We start from the raw sequence: 17,918 nt of genomic DNA on the forward strand, positions 1-17,918 counted from the left end.
GACCCACCAGCCGCCTGCATCTGAGTTCAGCCTTTCCTGTTACAGTCCAACAGTGACAGAGACAGAGAGGGTGGTGCGGCTGTCTCTACCACAGAGACATCGAGAGGAGAGGGCGGCTCCCCCTTCCCTCTCCACTTCCAGCTTGGAGTGTCTGACCCCGCAAGAAGCAGTGGGCCCAGCGTCCCCTCCTGTCTGGGGCCGGGGGGCTCTGGGGCACCTGTCAGAGCAATGGTCACTTCTCTCTGGCCGGTCCTGGAAGCCCGCACAGCGCGCCGCCCTCCCTCCCTGGGTGTAGCACGCCCTCCCCGTCTCAGATCCCGACTCACCGGCACTCCCTCCACAGAACTTGGGAGGACTGTGCCCTGAGCACCAGGCGCCCCGCTGCCCTGCCCTCGAGTGGTGCCGGGGCGACTCCCTGTTGCGTCGTGAGAGCTGGGCTCTGTCTTTCTGGCCGAGCCGACTTCCAGAGGAGCCCCGGGTGCGAGAAGCCGGCCGGACCAGGGCGGGCCACCCTCGCGGCCCGGCTCTTCCGGCGGCGAGTGCCTCGTGTCGCCGAGACCATCGGCCCCCGTCTCCCTCTCCCCGCAGGTCCAACTGCGCCGAGAACATCCGCAAGCACATCCTGCACACAGGCAAGCACGAGGGCGTCAAGATGTACAACTGCCCCAAGTGCGAGTACGGCACCAACGTGCCCGTGGAGTTCCGGAACCACCTGAAGGAGCAGCACCCCGACATCGAGAACCCGGACCTGGCCTACCTGCACGCAGGTAAGGGCGGGCCCGTCTCTCGGCCCGTGGCCGCGATGCGTGTTGACAGGGTGGGGAGGGGCCGGGCCCTGGCCGGCCGAGGACTGGTGGGAAAGTCGGGCCCTCCTTGGGCCCAGGCGGCCTGGAGCAGATCTGATGAAATGACGGCCCCCCACAACCAAGGTAAGAACCACCTGCCCCAGACCCAGCTGCGCTGCCGCCCTTGTGCCCCAGTCGCTTTGCTCCTCCGAGACGGTCTGTGTTTTGACGTGCGTCGCCATCTCCCTGCTCTGCACGGCCGGTCATGGGACTGTGGGTGCCGGACAGCCGGACAGCCGGATGGGGGATCTCAGCGCCGTCGACATCTCGGTGGACGGTGGGGCCTCAGCCACGATGGCGGAGCTGCTGGGCTGCGGTGGCCTCAGGGATGATTCGAGTGCACCGCGGGCCGGTGTGAGGTGTCCGCACAGGCCACGGCAGCTCCGCCGCCTCTCCTGAGCCCGGCGGGCGAGGACAGGGTGGCGCCAGGGGCCCATTGCAGAAGTGCATGTTGGAGGGAGAAGGGGACAGTCAGTCTCAGGGTGCGCCAGGCCCTGTGTCCCTGAGCCCTGAGAACTGTCGCCGAGCGCATTTTCAGAAGGGGCTTCGGGGCCGCTGGCACTGCCGTCTGACTCCCCTTCGGCGGCGGGCGGGCACACGACAGGGTCCTTCCCTGCTGGAGGACAGAGGGCCGGCTCTCCTCAGAGCTGGGGCTGTAACTGCAAAACCGCCTCTGTCTCTCCCGAAGACGACGCTGGCTTGGCGCCGTGGGGTGGGGAGGAAGCTCCCGTGGGCGCCACCCCGGCTCCCTGCATTCCTCTGTTTGCTTCCCTCCTGTCAGAGGTCCCTCACGTCTCCCTGAACTTGATGGGCTTTTCACCTGTTCTTGTCTGCGAAGACTCAGTCATTGGCAAGGGCCGTTACGCTATTAGCTGTGCAGTGCCAGAGCGCCGGAATCTGCCATCCCTTCCCCAGACATTGGGGCATCCATGCTCCCCCCGAGATAATCAGGCTTTTGATGCTTTTGAGCGTGTCACACTTAACCGCTCTTACCCCTGTTGGGAGAAAAGAGTGGGAAAGTTTGACTCTTAGCGAAACTCCGAGCCCTTTCTCTCTAATGGTCACTAATTCAGTTCCACTTCAGCTATACTTAACTGATTCCTGAATTCTATCCAAGTGCATCCCTTTTTACTCGGGCAGATTCCATTCCATCTCCGTCCTCTGGGCCCGTTTATTTGCTTAATCTACCCCAGTTAAGATCAAGCAGCTGCAGCCCTTTGTAACCTAACCAGCCCCTCTCATCGAGTGGTACATCCAGATTTCCTAATATAAAAGGCTTTCTTCATTGTTAATTAAAAGAACGTTAGTGTTCCGATCCGCAGAGCCTTCTGGAATTCAGTCCCTTCCCAAATTCTCTGGCCTTCTATTTTAAACCCCTTTTGTTAGCTGGATCCCCTGACACATGCCACGACACTTTGAACAATAATTCACTTTATGAAAAGGTCCAAAAATCTCAGAAAACCTTGACAGCTTCTCATTGGTGCTGCCTTACATAAACCAATTATTACTTCAGCCTAAAAAGGAAGGAAATTCGTTCTGACAAGACGCCTTTGGTAAATCCATGCTGACTCACTCCTATTAAATTGTACTTCTCCAAATGTATCATTAAACTCATCTATAAGTATCATCTCACATTTATTCCCTAATATAGATGTTAGACTTACAGCTCTGTAATTTTCAGCCTCTCCCCTCTTTCTTTTTAACCTTCAGACTAGATTCCTTGTTTTCCAGTCTCCCAATGCTTCACCCCTAACAAAAGACTTCCGAAAATAATTAACAGTTCACCACTTTGATTCTTTAACCTCAGACATCATCCTTGGGTTAATTTACGTCCCCCCCCCCCCCCCCCTTAACTGCTGCTAGATGCCTTTGTTTCTCTCAAACTCCGTCTGAGGCCCTGGTTCTCTGGTGAGGCTGTGTCCTCTTGCGTCGGGGGCCAGGCAGCTCTGATCTTGCAGTGCTGCCTGCGCTCTCCTCAGCCTTCTAGCCTCGCCCCTTACTCCTCTCAGCGCAGGACTGGTGCTCTTCCCTGTAAACACTGCCAGCGCCTTTTGTCTGTCCGCCTGCAGTTCTCAGAGACAGCATGACCCTCCAAAATCACCTCTCTGAGGCGCGCATGGGCAAAGGTGCTGTTTGCTGAGTCCTTGACCCCCCCAATTCATTTCTCTTCTCTTGAATGATGCGCTCACATCCGGCCGGGTCTTCAAGACCTGGTGACTCCACATGCAGCAGTGTCTCCAGGTGCGGTCTGTGCCTGGATGGCGTGTTCTCCGTGACCACCCTGGGTGCACTGGCGTCTCCCGGCGTCGGCGTCGGCAGCAGGAGGAGGGCATCCGTCCGGGTCACCCCTCTGCCACTCTTACTTCACACTATCCCACAGGAAGAAACAGTAGCGCTCATGCCCGCGCCAAGCTTGCGCAAGCCATTAAATCTCCTGGCACGAGTGTCCTGGCTAGGTGTGAGTCCGGTTGACTGATGCTTACGGATGGGTCGCCCCGAGGTCGGCTGTCTGAGTGGGCACTGACTGCAGTGTGGAGGGCGACAGCGGTGTGGCTCCAGGGCTTTTCGATGGCACGAGCCTGCGCCCCTACATCCTGGAAGACGGGGAACCCTGATCACGGAGGCCTTACAAGTCGGGGGTCTCTGAAACTTCACATGACTCGAAAACGTGTTTGGTAGTGCCTCGGTACAACATTATTTAAAAAGAAAGAGAGAGAGGAAGAAAGAGCTTGAGTTCATCGCCATAGTTTCGCATGCGCAGCCCAGCACAGAGGTGGGCTTCAGAGCCCTGACTTCACCAGTGGCTGGTATTATGCCTTTGATCGACCCGCCCGTTCTCAGACTGCTTCCTCAACTGCAAAATGAAAAGGGAATGTTTAGCCTTTCAAGCATGAAGTTAATATTAAATAATACATGTGAACGAACTTTGGAAACTATAGAGATTTGTTTATAGTGATCTTTTCTGTGTAAAGCGTCACCAGTGGGTCAGTGGTGGTGCCGAGGTCACAGAAGAGCAGAGGCACGGTCGCACCACGTGGTTCCACCACCAAAGTCCCGGGCCCCCAGCCAGCACCCCAAAGATAGCCACGGAGTTCTCTCAGCCTCTCAAAGCCAGGTTGGCTTTACTTTTTTTTTTTTTTTTTAAAGAATTTATTTATTTATTCATGAGAAAGATAGGAGGAGAGAAAGCACCAGACATCCCTCTGGCACATGTGCTGCCCAGGGATCGAACTCAGGACCTCATGGTTGAGAATCCAGTGCTTTATCCACTGCGTCATCTCCCAGACCACCGGCTTTACTTCCTCTCAAGGTCATGGACCCCATAGTCTGCGCCCCACATGTATGCAGCACACCCTCCGCTCCATGCTCGCTTGGTCCCTCGGAACCAGGATGGTGGCATCCTCCCTCACAGAGAAAGACGCCGGGCCCCGTCGTTGCTGGTCGAGTAGCAGGAGGGAGGGGACAGGCCAGAATGACCCTTTGTGCACTTGTTTCAAGTGGGGCTTGTGAGCGTGGACTCTCGCATCTGTGCCGCAGGCTCCTGTGTCCCCAGGGATGGTGCTTCTCTCCCTGTGGCCCTCGGGCGACACGGCCCCGGCCCCGCTCAGAGCTGGGAGAGCCAGCCGCCTCAGCTCTTCCGGGGCAGGAAGGTGAGGCTCGGCGGATTTGGTCTGGCCCTGTTCTGAGTTTCCTCCTTCACTGCGGAAGCTGTCAGACCCCTCGTTTATTCACTCATCCATTTTTGTCACTGCCAGGATTATTGCTGAGGCTTGGTGTCCACACGGCAAGTCTGCCAGTCCTGGTGGCAATTTTTTGCCTTTGTTATTTGGTTTGTTTGTTTTTGTTTTCATTTTTTAAATCTTTTTTGGGGGATGAGGAGACAGAACTTGAGAGGAAAGGGGGAAGATGGAGAAGAGAGAGAGACACCTGCAGACCTACTTTACCACTTGTGAAGCTTCCCCCAGGCAGGTGGGGACTAGGGGCTTGAACCCGGGTCTTTTTCTGCACTGTGATGTGTGCACTCTACCAGGTGCACCACCACCGGTCCCCCAGATGATGGTTTTAAAGAGACTATGAATCCAGAATGCTCTGTCCAGCCTGTGTCTTACTACTGTGCGAAGCCCTCGGTGGGTTCCCAGTATCTGGAACAAGTCAGCACATGCAAGGGAAGCAGAGTTTGGGGGGATCGCGTCTGGCGGTGCCCGCAGGGCTCTGAGGGTCCCGTCCCCCCACGAGGTCGCTGCTGTGCTGAGTCCCGGGTCTCTGGCCCCCTCGTCTCCTAGCAGGACTATCTCCCAGGGCAGTCTGGGAAGGTGGCCTCTCATTACTCCCAGGAAAGCGGGCTGTTCTTTCTTGCAAAGGCCTGTCCAGGTCCAACTTGCCCCTGGGAGTCAGCACCTTGTGGAAATGTCCTCTCACCGCTCCCTGCTCCCACAAGGTAACGGGGCACCCAGCAGTGACGCCCTCATCAGCGAGGAAACTGGGGGCCTTATCTGCACTGGCGTCTGCCGCAGACACACACACTGGATTCTGAAATTTAAAAGAGTTGTTTTTTTTTTAAAAAAAAAAAAAAAAAAAGGAAAACAAAATTGTGATCTTATCTCTCATGACAACTTCATTTATCAAAATTTTTAAGGCGAAAAATTGATTGTGGAAAGTTATGGGGGGGCAGGATGATCTGTATCAGGTAATTGATGCGGCTTTAGTTTTATAAAGACCTTCCGTCGACTGTTTAATTCAATGTGATTTATATATTAAAATATACACCCTGCACATGCGTATCTGACCCCACCTCTCCACAGCCTCCCGTGAGGAGAACGCTGAGGTGGAGAGCGGGCCTTCTGCTGACTCTGCCCAGAGACAAGAGCCGCCTGGCGCTGGCCTTGAAATCTAGTTCAGCTGATAGAGAGCGACACAGTGCGGCAGTGACCAGAGTCTCCGTCGAGCCAAGCTGTCAGTGCGCTCGGCTTTTATTTGCTCCCCAGAATGGTGCTCCTCACATCCCGGCTGCGTGACGACGGACAGACGACGGGGGCCAGGCTCAGCCGAGGCGGGTGGCAGTCTAACTTCTTTTGTGGTTTGTAAAGGAAATGGTGAGAGGCTGAAGAGAGCTCACTGGGTAGCGTGGACACCTTGCGGTGGGTCCGGCGTGGACACCCGTGGGCAGCGGTGAAAGTCTGTCCGTCTCTCTGATAAAGAGAATATGAAAGCCCCGGGAGCACACGCTCCACACACATATAAATGGACGGATGAAAGGCACCACCACAAAAGAGAGAGGGGAGGAGGGAGGAAGGGAAGGAGAGAGCCCTGGGGGCCCTGAGTCGGCTGCGCCCGCCCTCGGCTCAGAACATGCCTGAGAGAGACAGCTCGTGCGCGTGGCTCTTGTCTTTGTGGCAACGTCTGCTTCCCCTCGCTGTATTGTCTCGGAGCCGGTATCTCTCAGTGCCTTGGCCTCCTCCTCCTCCTAGTTACTCCCGCCAGGCGATTCAGTGTACTCTTGACAGAAGGCGTGTCGTTTTCCCGATGGTCGGAGCCGTGAGCTAGAACTTTAGCATCGACACAGAGCGACAAGGAAGCTCAGTTATCAAAGTCCAGTCCGGTGTTCTCCTTGTACGGTTTGCACTTTTGATACAGCATCTGAAACAATTTCCCTCTTTTCCCGAAGACTGAATCAGAATAGAATTGAAAGGCTGCGTCGTCGTCTTGATGCCCTGTCCTTTGGCGTCTGACATTCAAGGCTCTGACGATTTGCGGTCAGCCCAAGGTCCCTTCTTGCTGCCGCAAGTTCTTGCCGTTGTTGGGAGCACCGCCCTCTCTCCGCAGAGCACTTGGGGGGCTTTGCTGAGGCCGGCTGGCCCTATAGCTTGAGTCCATTTCCTCTCTCTCTCTCCGTTACCACAGCAGCTTCTCAGATCGGCCATGCGTGGGTTTTTAATTTTCCTCCTTAAATTCCCCTAACGGAGCGTGTGCGTTTCCCCTTGATTTCCTGGGCCCCGTTTCACCACTGCTCTGTGGCCTGGTGTAGCACGGCTAGCGGAGGGGAGTTTGCTGTGCCTGGCTTAGGCGGTCTGTGTGATTCAAAAGCTCAGCGTAAGTGAGCTGGGAACTTTGCTGTTTGGAGTGTCCATGTGACCCGCAGAGAAACAGTCTTGGAGAAACCGCACCTTTGGCTCACACTCAGACCGGCCCTGTTCACGGCGGCACAGGCCAGGGCCCTCGGGAGCCGGCCTAGGTCAGCCCTCCACGGCGCCCGCAGTGTGGCATCTGCTGTTCTTCTCGGACGAGCACCGTCTCGGGGAGCACTGCCTTTCAGGAGGCCCCACCCCGCCAACGGGCGCACCGTTGAGAATAAGTGTCCCTCTGCGAGCTTTCCTGGTGCCGGGCACACACCGGCCAGGATTCCCTTTGCTGGAACAGAATCTGCATCTCCGACTGATGGAGTCAGTCCCTGCTGCCTGTGGAAGTCAGGTCCCTGTCAGTTAATCTTTCAGTGATGACCGTCTCGGCGTGACTAAACGAGTTCATATCGGTAAGGTGAGCAAAGCAGCGCCTGGCATTTATTAAGTGCTCTGCTGAGTGCCGAGTGAATAAAACATCGGCCTGGAGTCAGCCCCCTCTTCCGGGTGCTCTGGTCATGCCCGAGTGACCCCACCCCACCCCACCCCACCCGGGCCCTCGAGCCCAGTCTGCGGCCTTCTGGCTGAGGGCTCACCACCTTGCGTCTGTGCCCCAGCCCCCCGACTAGAAATGGCTGTTGGCCATGCACAGCCTCTGCCCTCAGGCCTCTGTGAGCTGAGGGGACAACCGGGGCCGCTCCTTCGGAAGCGGTAGAGTGGGCTTGGTATTGCCACATCTGGCTTGGTCACGGTTTTGCCTCCGAAGCAGTGTCCGGTCTCCGTCGAGCCCCCAGCCCCTCGGGCAGCAGTTGGCATCTGAGCGTCTGGGCATCTCTTCAGCCACCAAACACACAGGTGCCAAAGCGGCCTGGCGTCAGTGAAGTTTCCATCCACCCAGACCCGGGGCAGTTGGTGTTTGGCTCACAGCTGGTCGGGGATGAGGCTCGCCGTGGTTCACCTGCTATGGCCGCTAAGATCCGGGGATGGGGAGACCTACCAGGCCTCTGTCCTGTGGCCTGTGAGCGCTCCTGCTGCCAGACCAGACTTGGAGACAGTGTGCAGGGGAGGGGACAGTGGCTATGACGGGCTTGGAGACAGTGTGCAGGGGAGGGGACAGCGGCTATGACGGGCTTGGAGACAGTGTGCAGGGGAGGGGACAGCGGCTATGACGGGCTTAGAGACAGTGTGCAGGGGAGGAACAGCGGTTATGACGGGCCTCCCGTGCTGGACCCAGAATGCAGCTCACTGCGCCGGCCACCTGCGGGGGTTACCCAGCAGCCCTCGCTCACGCTGTGGTATCAGCCTCTGGTGATTAAGACGCTCTGTCTCTTTCACTCCTCCTGCAAGTCTCAGTCTCAGTCTCTGTCTGTCTGTCTCGCCCACTTGCTCACTCAGCACTTTGTAGCCCTTCCAAATGCTAAATGCTGTCCCGTTTATCCTCAGTCTCTGTCTGTCTGTCTGTCTGTCTGTCTCGCCCACTTGCTCATTTAGCACTTTGCAGCCCCTCCAAATGCTAAATGTTGTCCTGTTTATTCTTATTCTCTGTCTGTCTGTCTGTCTGTCTGTCTCGCCCACTTGCTCACTCAGCACTTTGCAGCCCCTTCCAAATGCTAAATGCCGTCCCGTTCATCCTTGGTAGCCCAGCTGGTTTTTTCTGTCCTTTTTAATATTTAGGTTTTATTGGATGAATGTAGATCTCACCTTCCCTAATTACGCCTCAAACAATCGCCACTTAAGGGAATTGAGAACTTCAGGGGAAGGGAAACGCAGAGGGGCCAGCGTCCCCACCGGGTCCAATTTCCTAGGAAGGGCCATGAGGAGAGTGGCTGGGCCTGGAAGTACTGTCTGCGTTGCCCAGCACCTCCAAGCAGAGAGGAGCAGCCCAGGCCTGCCAGGCCAAGTGTGGGCAGGGGCCATGTCCTCAGCTCGGCCCGAAGCACAAGGGACAAAGGGTACCCTCAAGCCCCAGGGAGGGTTGGCATCGCAGGGTGACATGCTCCTAGCGTCAAAGCAGGCTCAGGTGCCCGGACACCTCTGCTCCAGAAAGGAAGCCCAAGGGTGCCTCTGAGCACGTCGCCTGCAGCATGTCGGCACCCTTCCTCTGTCCATCTGTCCGTCTTTCTGAGCAGGAGTTCTTAAAATACTTCCTGGCCATCCACACCTCATGCATGGCTCTCACTGTTGGCTCCGTGAGCCGTGCTTCCGACAGTCGGTCCACTGGGAAAGCAGAAATGCAGGAGAGCTGAGCTCTGACGGTCCCGTCACAGCTGTTGACAGCTGCTCACAGCGGCGCTTTCTGTCTGAAAACAAAACAGTAGCCTCTGCAACTTGGTGCCTGGAGGGCAGTGAGATATAAAGCAGGACAAGAGGTTTAATAAACAGGAACCAAAAAGTAGGGACAGAGCAGATGAGAACAGGGGTCATAGGGTGGAGAGACGTTAGAAAGTCTATTTTAGGTCTGTTCCAAGGGGTCCCTGGCTTTAGTCATTTTTGCCTGAGCCCCACAGCTAAGATTCAGGTGGACTAAAAGTCTTCTCTAGGGAGATGGTGTCAGAGTTGAGAGTAGGGATAGAAAGCTGGGTCAGGGCAGAGAGTAGCTCCCAAACATGAGGAAAGTCTATAAACACCATTAACTGTAAACCTCATGGACCTGCCCCAGGGCCCGTGTCTATTCACATCCAGCACAGGAGCCCGTGTGGCCTCTGAGTCCCTGTCAGTCTAAGCTCACAGTCCCTGGGCACAGCTGGAACATTCCAGGCTGCACTCAGCTTCTTTTTTAATTTCTTTCTTTCTTTCTTTTTAATATGCTACTTTTTTTTAATGTTTTATTTATTTACTGGATAGAGACAGAGAAGTCAAGAATGGTAAGAGTGGTGGTGGAGATAGAGAGAGACAGAGAGACACCTGCAACCCTATTTCACCCCTCATGAAGCTTTTTCCCTGCAGTTGGGGACCCGCGGGGACCCGGGGCTTGAACCCAGGTCCTTGTGCACTGCAGCAGGGGTTCTCAGCCGAGTATGCCACTACCCAGCCCCCTTTGTTTCCTTCCATTCATTCATTTGTTTGTAGTGCTTTAGTGTTATCCCAGCTCCTCCTCAATGCACGTTTCTCGCATTTCCTCCCCCGCCTGCCATACACGGTAAGGAGACGTGTGTCAGAGTCGTCGCGGTGCCTGAAGAGACAGCTCACGGGGCCCTGGAGAGCTCGCCCGCCCGTCGCTGGGTAGCAGAGTGCAGGACTCGCGTGCCTGCGGCCGGGCTTCCACCCCCCATCATCCCAACACACACGTTGAGAGACTCAGCAGTGCTCAGATCTTTCTCCCTCACCTAGACAAAGAAATCTTAAAATAAGATAAACTAATCTGGAAACACAAAGTGCAAGCAGAGTATAGGAAGTGAGGCTTTCCGGATACGGTGATGTTCCGAGATGCAGTGATGATCCGGGCCCAGAAAGCCTTCCAGTCTACGTGCCAACCCCGGGCATTTCATGATTGAATCACCAAGTGGCTAGGCAAGAAGGAGGAGGAGGAGGAGGAGGAGGAGGAGGAGAAATGTCAAAGAGTTACCAAGAAAGCCGTTATATCTTTGTTCTAAAAATAGTCAACTGAAAGTCACTTTTATTTGCAATTCTTCCACAGTCAGCTGATGATGGCGACAAGTTTCATAATATTTATATGACCTCGGGGTTAGGTGAGACATGGAAAACAAGCCAGGAAGGGGAACAGAGCAAACAAAGTCTCACAGTCAATTATGAGAACATATCTGCAGTGCAGAAGACAGATGCAGGATTAATGTGATTACTGTTCCCTCCGAGGGCCGAAATTTCCTGACTCACAGAAACTTCCCTCAAATTGATTTTTTTTTTTTTTTAAGAAAAAGGCCTTTTAAAATGCAGATTACCTGCAAGTGTGTGAAGAGATGTTTAACCTCCTTCCTTTTCACTGTGTCAGAACAAAAAGATGGCATCTTTGGCAAAGCTTTATTTACTCCCTGGGGGTGGGTGGGGGACAGCGCTCTCCTGGCATTCCCGTGCTTGCGCTCGAACCCAGGACCTCACTCGTGAGTGTCCTAGGCTCCACCTGCTGAGTCTTGGTCCACCCTCGCCTGGCTTTTTTTCCCCCTCCCCATACCTGAAATGTCTGGGAGTGAAATGCTTTCTGCCTTCCCTGCGACGTGGCGCCTCTGATGGTCCAGTAGAGAAGCAGCTCTTAAACCGGCTGCCGCGTGCTCTGGGGGCTGGAGAGAGAGCTCGCTGGATTGGACGCCTGCCTTGCCGTGACACAGACAGTCCAGAGCAGAAGCCCACTTTCTCTGGTGCATCTGGTCCAGGCCAGGCATCTCGGGCTGTGCTGCCCGTGATACTGCCCCCCCCCAGCCCGGCTCATCCTGCCCTTGCTCCCCGACCCCCAGCTGTTGGGGTCAGGATGCAGGGGGCTCCCGGGGCTAGTGGGGTTAGCCAAGCTGCAGGGCTGGAGCCCGGAAGCAGTGCTTTGGGGGGTGGTTCCAAGGGCTGCCCCTCTGGCGAACGGCAAGGCAGCTCCCAGCCTCACAGACAAGCCCGGGGGACCTCTGGCCTTGGCAGGGAGGGTGTGGTGGTCCCCTGGCTCTTTCACTGAGAAAGTGGAGGGGCTGGCAGAGGGCTGGGGCTTCGTCCCTCCTCACGGCCGCCTGTCCTCAGCCCCAGCGACTTCTGCAAGATGGTGGTGTGGTCTGGGTAAGGGCCACCCAGAGACTGGCAGCTGTTAGCAGGAGGGAGGCAGGGTGAGGAGTGTGGTTGTCAGGGCAGTCCCGCATCTGCCCAGAGTGTCCGTGTCTCGTCCACAGAGGACCGAGAGCAGCAACGGCAGCAGATGTGTCTAGAACGTGGGGCCACGCGAGGCTCCGACCTTCCTGTGTCTTCTGCATCTTGCTAAGGCCTTGCAGGGAGCACGGGGGAGGCCGGAAGTGAACCCACAGAGGCTGGGAGGGCGGCGTGGCGTCTCTGTCTTGCATGTGTCCCAGCATTGTGGAGGAAGCCCGGGCTGTGAGCCCCCGGGGAGTGCGCGCTCCAGAGCACGTGGGTGCCTGGGTGGCCTCGCTGAGCTGCAGGGGCTGCTGGGGGCCTCACCACTCCAGACTTGGGGAGGGAGAGGGAGGGAGGAGGCGTCAGCACCAGGCCTCCCCTGGACGCCAGGTCTCACAGGCACTGGGCACTCAGAGGCCTCACTGTGCGGTCAGCACTCTGCCTGCTGAGGGAGTCAGAGCAGCACCGGGACATGACTGGCGCCCGCAGGCAGGCAGGGGCAGAGCTGCACAGTGCTGTCCAGGGCGGGAGCTGGCGGGCCGAGCCCCCTCCCGAGAACTGAACATCCTCCCCGGAGGGGTCCCTGTGTGAGGGGACTCTCAGTCCCTCCCCTCGGCTTCCATTCTTAGGGTCCATTCTTAGCAGCGGGACTATGCCAGGCCTCCTGCTGGTGGGCTGGGAGAGGGCCAAGAGGAGAGGCCTGAGGCAGGGGTGTCACTGTCCCCCGCTGCTATCAGCCCTCAGGAGCCCGGACTCTGGGAGGTGGGACCACACTTGGCTGGGGGCTGGGGGGCTGGGGGCTGGGGGCCTGCGCCCTCGCCTCGAGCTTGGAACTGAAAGCTGCTGAAGTGGTTTTTATTTAAAACACGTGTTAATCCACATCGATCTCTGATCCCGTTACGGTGCTTGGCCCGGCAGCTGGTCCATCACCGCGGGCTCCGTTCCCCGACAGCCATTGATAGAGCGTCCGTGCACGGGGTGCCAGGAAAGGTTAATATTTATTGATTTTTATGGCGCCGCAACCCGTGTAGTTCTGCCATCAGCGATGTATGGCCAGTAGCTCAGGACCCTGGAAGATTGCAGATCGCACGTGAGATTGTCTCGTCCCCGCGCCAGCCGGGGTGCGGGTGTAAAAAATGACAGAGAGGCGAGAAAACGCTCCGACCAGGCCGCCCCTGCACCCTGTGACTGGAATTAAAGATCTGTTTGCGGGAGACACGAGGGCGGGCACCTCCAGCCCGGAAACCAGAGCCGACAAGCCTTGGCGCTGAGTGCAGTGGCCTTCGACATGGGCCTCGCCCGGCTGCCCATCTGGGGCCCCGCACAGAAGCGGGCTTGTCTCTAGCAGGGAATCTGAGGTTGGCAGGCAAGGTGGGGCAGGGGCACAGTCGCCGCCTTGTGCGAGCCCCCTCGGTGCTGGGGTGGAGCCAGGGAGAGGCCCCAGGGAGGGTCCAGCCCCAAGTTCTCACTGGAAACTGGGCCGCTGAGACTCGCTCTTTCGCGCGTCCTGTGAACGTGCCCGCCAGTGCGCGCCGGTTCGGGGCCTTGAATTCCCCTCGCAGGCACCCTGCCTGGTTGCTTCCTTGTGCCTGTTGAGACCAGAAGCCTTTCTGGGCTTTCTGGCGCGGTGAGCACCTCGGAAACCTGCCGCCTCGCTTTATGAAACAGGCCCAAGTAGGCAGAGGGCAGGGAGCCCCTTGCCGCCGCCTGTCCTCCCCAGCTGAGACCCCCCCCACTCAGAATCGCGATTCGTGGCATGGAATACGGAGTCTCCAGGTCACACAGAGCCTGGCCAGCCGCCTGCTGGAGTTGGGGGTTGGGCACCCCAGCTGTGTTGCCCTCATGCCGTCAGAAAGAAGCGGACCCTTGGCTCCCCGTTTCTTTGCCCGTTTCAGCCTCCTCAGCCTGTTCAGCCTGCACGTTTCCTCGCGAAATAAAACACGTGTTAATAATTGCATTTCAAAAAAATGCTAATGCGTGCTTTCTAATAATCCACGAGCTTCCCGGCTTTTTTGTTTTCTTGAATTGAAACCCCAAGTTAAACATGGTTATGGTGACTTGGTTTGTACTAGGCACGCATTAAAAATTGAATACATGAATACACGGAATGATCTGGATACAAATGTGGCAGATAATAACAAGATTTTTCTTAAGTGAAAATAACAAGATAGCCTGGGGAATAATGGCTGAAATAATGTCACGGTTTTTTAAGCTTCCTCTTTGAACAAGTAATCTATGTTGTCATCATGGAGATTTAGATCTAAGGACCCCTTTAATTCTCTTCCCTTGTGTTTAGTCATGCAAAGTGAGAACCTTCTTGGGTAATAACTACTAAAGCTCTCAGAGATTTCTCGAGCTGGAAAAGTGTCTGTCCGAGTGCGGGGAGTCCCAGTAATGTTTCACCTGAGGACTGAGCAGCGGCAGCCAGAGGCCCCTGGGGGCGCCCGGGAGCTGACTGCCTCCTGTCCCGTGTCCTGTCCCGTGTCCTGTCCCCAGGCCTTCCAGGAAATAGCCTTCTGTCTTGTCCCTGTTCCTGCCACTCTGGCCGCATAGCTCCTTTGCTTTCCATTTAGTGACTCCTGTTAGTCACCTGGCGTCGGCTGGAGTCACCGCTGGCCTCGTGTGGCCAGGGAGAGCTACAGAGCTGCTGGGTTCACCACTTTCAGCTTCAGCTGAGCAGCTCCTGAGTTGCAGCTTGTCGGGAATTTCCCCCCGGACGCCTCTCAGCTCTGGCTTAGGGTGGTGCTGGGAGTAGGGCCTGGAGCCCTGGCGCCTGCAGCCTGACAGTGTGAGAGCGCGGCCTCCTGCTGGCTCTGCAGCCCTTGCTGGGGAAGCTCATGTCTCCCAGGACAGGACGCAGCTGGCTTAAAAGGAAAGAACAAAGCCAGGCATGATCAAGATGAGGGGAGAAGGCGGCGGCAGTGTCATTCTTAACAGCTGAGTAGTATTCCGTTGTGTATATAGACCACAGCTTTTTCAGCCTTAAAAAAAAAATTTTTTTTTTGATAAGACAAATTGAGAAGGGAGGGAGAGGAAGCCAAGCAGTGGTGCAGCGGGTTAAGCTCACATACGAAGCCAAGGACCCTCGCAAGGATCCTGGTTCAAACCCCCAGCTCCCCACCTGCAGGGGAGTCGCTTCACAAGCGGTGAAGCAGGTCTGCAGGCGTCTCTTACTCTCTCTCTCTATCGCCCCTTCTCTCTCAATTTCTTTCTGTCCCATCCAGTTAAAAAAAAAAAAATGGCCGCCAGGAGCTGTGGGTTCATAGCGCAGGCACCGAGCCCCAGTGATAACCCTGGAGGCCAAAAAATAAAAACATAATAAATAAAATAAAAACAAGGGAGGGGGAGATAGAGAAGGAGGGACAGAGACCCCTGCTCACAAAGCTTCCCCCTTGCGGGTGGGGACCAGGGCCATAAACCGGGCCTTGAGCTTGCTAACGCGTGTTCCGTCACCCACCCTCCTGGTTTGTTTTTCTCTTTGGGATTGTGAAGGTCTGGGAATAATAAGCTGGGAGCCACCTCTGTCAGCTGCAACCCCTCAGCCTCCTGGCAGTGTGGGCTCCACACCTGCCCCCTCTCCGGCAAGCTGAGTTCCTGAGCACCCGCTGGCGAGGGCTGGGGGTGGGGGCAGCCGTCCCGGCGCTGATGGGCTTCCCAGCGGCAGAGTCCGGAGCCCTGGGAATGGACGGCAGGGGCCCGAGTGGCCCCCGGGTGTCTGCTGGCCCCCATGGAGCAACCCAGGCCAGGGGCCAGGCAGTCCTCCCTGGGACCCTCTGGGATCCGAGATGTGCTGGCGGCCCACCACCACCCTGTGACTGCACACCCTGTCCCTGATTCAGGCCATGGTGTGGGCACACATCTGCCGGAACCCCCACTCCAGCTATCTGTCCTCCAGCCCTGAAGACGGGGGGGTGGGGTGGGGGAGTGGCGGGGGGGGGACTGGCAGCCAGGCAGGAAGAGGAACTGGCCCTGGGCCACGGCTCAGGGCCGCAGGTGGGCTCCTGAGTGTCCTCCCTGCCCAGCGTCCCACGGCCAGAGTGATGCTCTGAGCCCCTCTCTCCTTACATAAGGACACACCCCATTTATAAAGTGCAGCAGGTCTGCAGGTGTCTCTCTGCCTCTCTCCCTACACCCCCCTCCCCTCTCAATTTCTCCGTCTCTACCCAATAATAAAAAAAAGTATTTAAAAACTGAAAAGTTAAGGCGTGGCGGGGCAGGGAGGCCCGTGGGAGCTGCTGCCCACACGCCACAGGTCCTGGAGCTGTGGCCCATCTTCCGCCAGAGTTGCCCTCACGCTCCCTCTCGCAGTAAGTGGATGCATGTCTTCATAAAGAAGCAGACTGGAAAACAAACCAGCACTTTGCAGGAAACCTCACTTCTGAACGCAGGGCTGAGGGGAGGTGTCGGAGCTGGACTCTGGAGCGGGATGGAGACTATGGCGCCCCTCAGGCCGCTCTCACACCCTGCTCCTGGCGGAGAGCCTGCTTCTGTGACCGCATCCCCGGGCTGCTCTCTCACCCTGCTCCTGGCGGAGAGCCTGCTTCTGTGACCGCATCCCAGGGCTGCTCCTCTCTCTCTGGCTCTGGGCCTGGCCTCCCTGAACCCGGGGCCAGGTGCTCCTGCTGGTGGGAATTCTCCAGCACCCCTGCCCGCCCCTCCCAGGACCCCAGGGTCTGCCTGCTGCCCCACAGGGTGGTATTTTAATGAGGCCTCTGCAAGCCTTGGCAGCCTCTCTAATGACTGTGTTTTGACCTTTCTCTTTCCTGGGACCAAGGTGGCTGCTCTGAGGAGCTGCCTCCCGTTTGCCTCCTCTGCGGGCGCCTCTCCCTTCTTCCGCTTCTGTGCTGGGTGCCCATCAGCAGGGCAGCGCCAGGGTCCCCTTTTCCTCCCTGCCCGGGCCCCAGGTGTGCCCCTGGGCCCCACCTCCAGGGAAGCTGCACGAGTGCTGAAGCAGAGCCGCAGGTGTCCCTGGCCCCCTTCTCAATTTCTGTCTCTATTAATAAATAAATCATTTTTTTTAAAAAAGCAACAAAACAGTAATAATAAAAGAGGAGAGACACCTAGTCACCTGCAGCCCTGATCACTACTCCTGAAGCGTCCACCCTGCAAGTGTGGAGCGGGGGCTCGCACATGGTGAGGTGCGCATTCAACCAGGCAGACCACCGCCTAGCTCCAGGGGGCTGTGGTTGTGATGTCAAGGCTGGAACATGAGGCCTCTCTCAACCACGCTGGGTGTGTGAAACACCCAGGCAGACGGTGCCTTTAGTCAAGTGCCCGTGCCTATTTATTTCAGCATCACTGGGGGCGTTGAGCAGGCTGATAAATGCAGGGGCCAAAGAGACAACCCACCACTCCGCAGCCAGCCCGTGCATTCAGATCTTGGCCCCAGCACCACCTGGGCGGTCCCCAGGGACTAGGGGAAGCTCTGGTGCCATGACGTCTTGCCCTCTCTCCGTGAGAGCGGCCAGCCCGCCTGTGCACAAGTCTCTGATTCCACCTGCACCGTCCTGAGCCTGCGTGTCCTGAGCCCCGTCTGTGAGAACATGCCCCTTCCTGAAGGGCTCCCTTCCCGGCTCAGGGTCCGAGCACGTGCCTCTCCTTCTCAGTCTCCATCTGCCTCTCAAATTCTCTCTGTCTCTGTCTGATAAATAGGGTGGCCGTCAGAAAACAGAAACTGTGGCCAGAGGGGGAACATGAGTGAGAGTGCAGGATCCCCCGTTCCCTGTGCTCTGCCCAAGCATCTCTGTGATTGGTGAGAAGTCTCTGTGATTGGGGAGAAGTCTCTGATCAGGAAGAAGTCTTTGTGATCAGGGAGAAGCCTCTGTGGTCGGGGAGAAGTCTCTGTGATTGGGGAGAAGTCTCTGTGGTTGGGGAGAAGCCTCTGTGATCGGGGAGAAGACTCTGTGATGGGGAGAAGGCTCTGTGATCAGGGAGAAGCCTCTGTGATTAGGGAGGAGCCTCTGTGATCGGGGAGAAGGCTCTGTGATGGGGAGAAGTCTCTGTGATTAGGGAGAAGTCTCTGTGATTAGGGAGAAGCCTCTGTGATCGGGGAGAAGTCTCTGTGATGGGGAGAAGCCTCTGTGATGGAGAGAAGTCTCTGATCGGGGAGAAGCCTCTGTGATTAGGGAGAAGTCTCTGTGATAGGGAGAAGCCTCTGTGATTAGGGAGAAGTCTC

The 17,918-nt window shown here is 56.8% G+C and overlaps 1 protein-coding gene across 1 annotated transcript in view; it reads left to right on the forward strand.

The window, feature by feature from the left end:
* Positions 1-343: 343 nt before the first annotated feature.
* Positions 344-17,918, forward strand: part of LOC132536644 (zinc finger protein 407-like) — a gene marked incomplete at its 5' end in the record, with an annotated part of 55,511 nt that continues 37,936 nt past the window's right edge. Inside the window, one exon of the mRNA XM_060184779.1 lies at positions 344-767. Within this exon, the coding sequence (XP_060040762.1) occupies positions 344-767 (424 nt within the window). The remainder of the gene's footprint in view (positions 768-17,918) is intronic.

The sequence above is a fragment of the Erinaceus europaeus genome, unplaced genomic scaffold, assembly GCF_950295315.1.
Source record: "Erinaceus europaeus unplaced genomic scaffold, mEriEur2.1 scaffold_714, whole genome shotgun sequence".
Taxonomy (NCBI): domain Eukaryota; kingdom Metazoa; phylum Chordata; class Mammalia; order Eulipotyphla; family Erinaceidae; genus Erinaceus; species Erinaceus europaeus.